The sequence below is a fragment of the Bremia lactucae genome (genome assembly GCF_004359215.1).
Source record: "Bremia lactucae strain SF5 chromosome Unknown BlacSF5_NotPlaced_183_SHOA01000117.1_1171385bp, whole genome shotgun sequence".
Lineage (NCBI taxonomy): Eukaryota > Oomycota > Peronosporomycetes > Peronosporales > Peronosporaceae > Bremia > Bremia lactucae.
In genome coordinates, this window is record NW_027152196.1 from 579,160 (window position 1) to 581,426 (window position 2,267).

At 44.0% G+C, this 2,267-nt stretch overlaps 1 protein-coding gene across 1 annotated transcript; it reads left to right on the forward strand.

Annotated features, from left to right (window-relative positions):
* Positions 1–1,671: 1,671 nt before the first annotated feature.
* On the forward strand, positions 1,672–1,923 carry CCR75_006187 (uncharacterized protein; the record flags this gene model as incomplete). Its single annotated transcript, XM_067964258.1, has 1 exon — positions 1,672–1,923. One exon carries the CDS (start codon positions 1,672–1,674, stop codon positions 1,921–1,923), a length of 252 nt encoding a protein of 83 aa, XP_067815901.1.
* Between the last annotated feature and the right edge of the window lie 344 nt (positions 1,924–2,267).

Here is a 2,267-nt window from a genome sequence, read left to right on the forward strand (position 1 = left end):
CAAGGAAGCGGTTAGACCGTCCTCTCTTGCGTGCAGTGAGGTAGTTTGGTGGGCGCTTTAGCGACCTCACCCAACGCACTAGATACTCTTTTAAAGTGTCGTTACGGGAGCGGTAATCCGGTTCCTCGTGCGTACTTACTAAGTAGGAAGTAGTTTCCAGACCGATTTATATTTAATCGTATTAAATATAAATGCCTATTTTTATCAAAAAAAAATGTCATCTCAGTAGATGACACTATTATGTGTTGCGAGCGTATATTTCTAGATACCTCGCGTCATCCCTCTTAATTTAAATGCACCCATGTGCATCACATACACAAGGGTTGGTCACAAATGTGACCACGACCGAGTGGTGTGTCTACTTACTTTATTGAAGTAATTGACGATCCCCTTAAGTACACCAAGTGCACTTAATGGGGACTGTGTAACATTAGGGCAACTTTAGCCCGTTACAAGTTTGTTAAAACCTGTGAAGGGGCATCACAATAAAGGGTGTCAAGATAAGGGGGCATCATAGCCCGTGATAAGGGGTGATATATGATAGAGATATATCCTCAATATCATTTTACCCTTTCTAAGTCACGTGGGGTGAAATCAATAACAAAGATGGTCACGTGGAGGAGAGATTAACAGAACTGAGGAGCGATTTTAATAATAATAGTCACGTGGGCGGCAAAGCCGAGCCACACACTTCTTCTCGGTATGGGCAAGCCACACACTTCTTCTGTGTTGCATAAAAACGTCGTATAAATTATTTTCACTTATTGGAACATTCCACTGCATCCAAAAATCGTCTTCAGATCGCCCTTTGGCTTTGAAACATCACGCCCCTCAATTACATCTATAGCGTCAAACCCTGATTATCTACATGAGTTTGTAATGGTTGTGACTGCCCCTGGGCACATCAGAAATCGCGTTTTCGTTTGCGATGTTAAATGTACTAATTTAATAGGTAAGAAAAAGCCAATAGCGCCCACACTTGATTGGCAAGTCATAAAAAACGCGAAAAGAAAGAGCAGCAAATCGAGCATGAGGGGGGAGTTGAGCAAGGAAATAAGCGACAAGGGTCGAAGGCTCTTGCGCAGCATGTAAGTTAATCGTTGTAGGTCAAGGTAAGAACATTTTTTGTAACTTTACTTCTTCCAACTTCTGTGGACAATAATCTGTTAGAAATATATCTCGAGCACGAATTTAAAAGAATTACAAGTGTACCTGGAAAATATGTGTTTAAAACAAGAGCAAATAAAGTTCTTATAGGCGAAAGCGAACAATGCAAGCAATTTTTTTAATTTTTCAGCACCTAACGAAACATTCGAGCCGAAGGATCGACCGCCGCTGTATAGGTCATGTAGTGATTATTAACGTTCAGCACGGCATCAACGCCACTACGGATCATGAAGCCCGCGCGAATCGCTGGCCAAGCGATGAGAACGGCTTAGACCAAGTTGGTTAAGAAACGCTTTCGTATTACCTATGTAAGCTGTAGTACACAACTTCGGGACAAACGTCTGAAAAAGCATAGTATTGACGTAACCTTCAAACAGCGAGTACGAAACGCCATCAACTTGGACCTCTCTCTGAAAGATTCCCAACCAAGTCGGATCGGGCCCAGACTGGCAAAGCTTTATTATAACCAAGGATCCTCGGTCAAAGGAGTCCAATTGTAAAAGCATGGTGATGTGGGCGATCGCGGTCAACTCTTTATTCTGGAAGGAGTCATACTCGAAATCGACCGTAGCCGTCTGGAGATATTCCATCTTGACAGAAGGAAGACTTAGAGAAACGTGGGATTCGGACCAATACGTATCATCGACGATACCAGGTAAGCTGAAATCAACGTTCCACGAGATCGCCGTGGACCTGTTCGCTGTCATTGACAAGCAGGAGCGGGCTGGGGGGGCGGGGACAGAGCTGATGAAATAGTATGGTCCGTCTTGATATTGGCCGGAAATACACGTAGGTTCCGGGGCGTTTTCAGCTGACGCGGCAGCGGCGAGAGCGATGGCGCTACAGATGAAAAATTTCATCGAGATGGTTTGTCAGGGTGCAGACGGCGAGGCAAAAGGAAGAATGAATAACTGATCGAGTGAGCAATTGATCCCATGGAGTCGCAGTGCTTGTACGATTCGTGCCAATGGAATGTTTCGAATCGCATTCCTTACTTTTTCCTGTTGGCGTAATAAACAAAAGAATTACGCAGCAAATCCTTGAAGTTGTGACAGCGGGCTCCTTACCAGCCAATTTTATAATTGTCTCGTAGCTTTCTC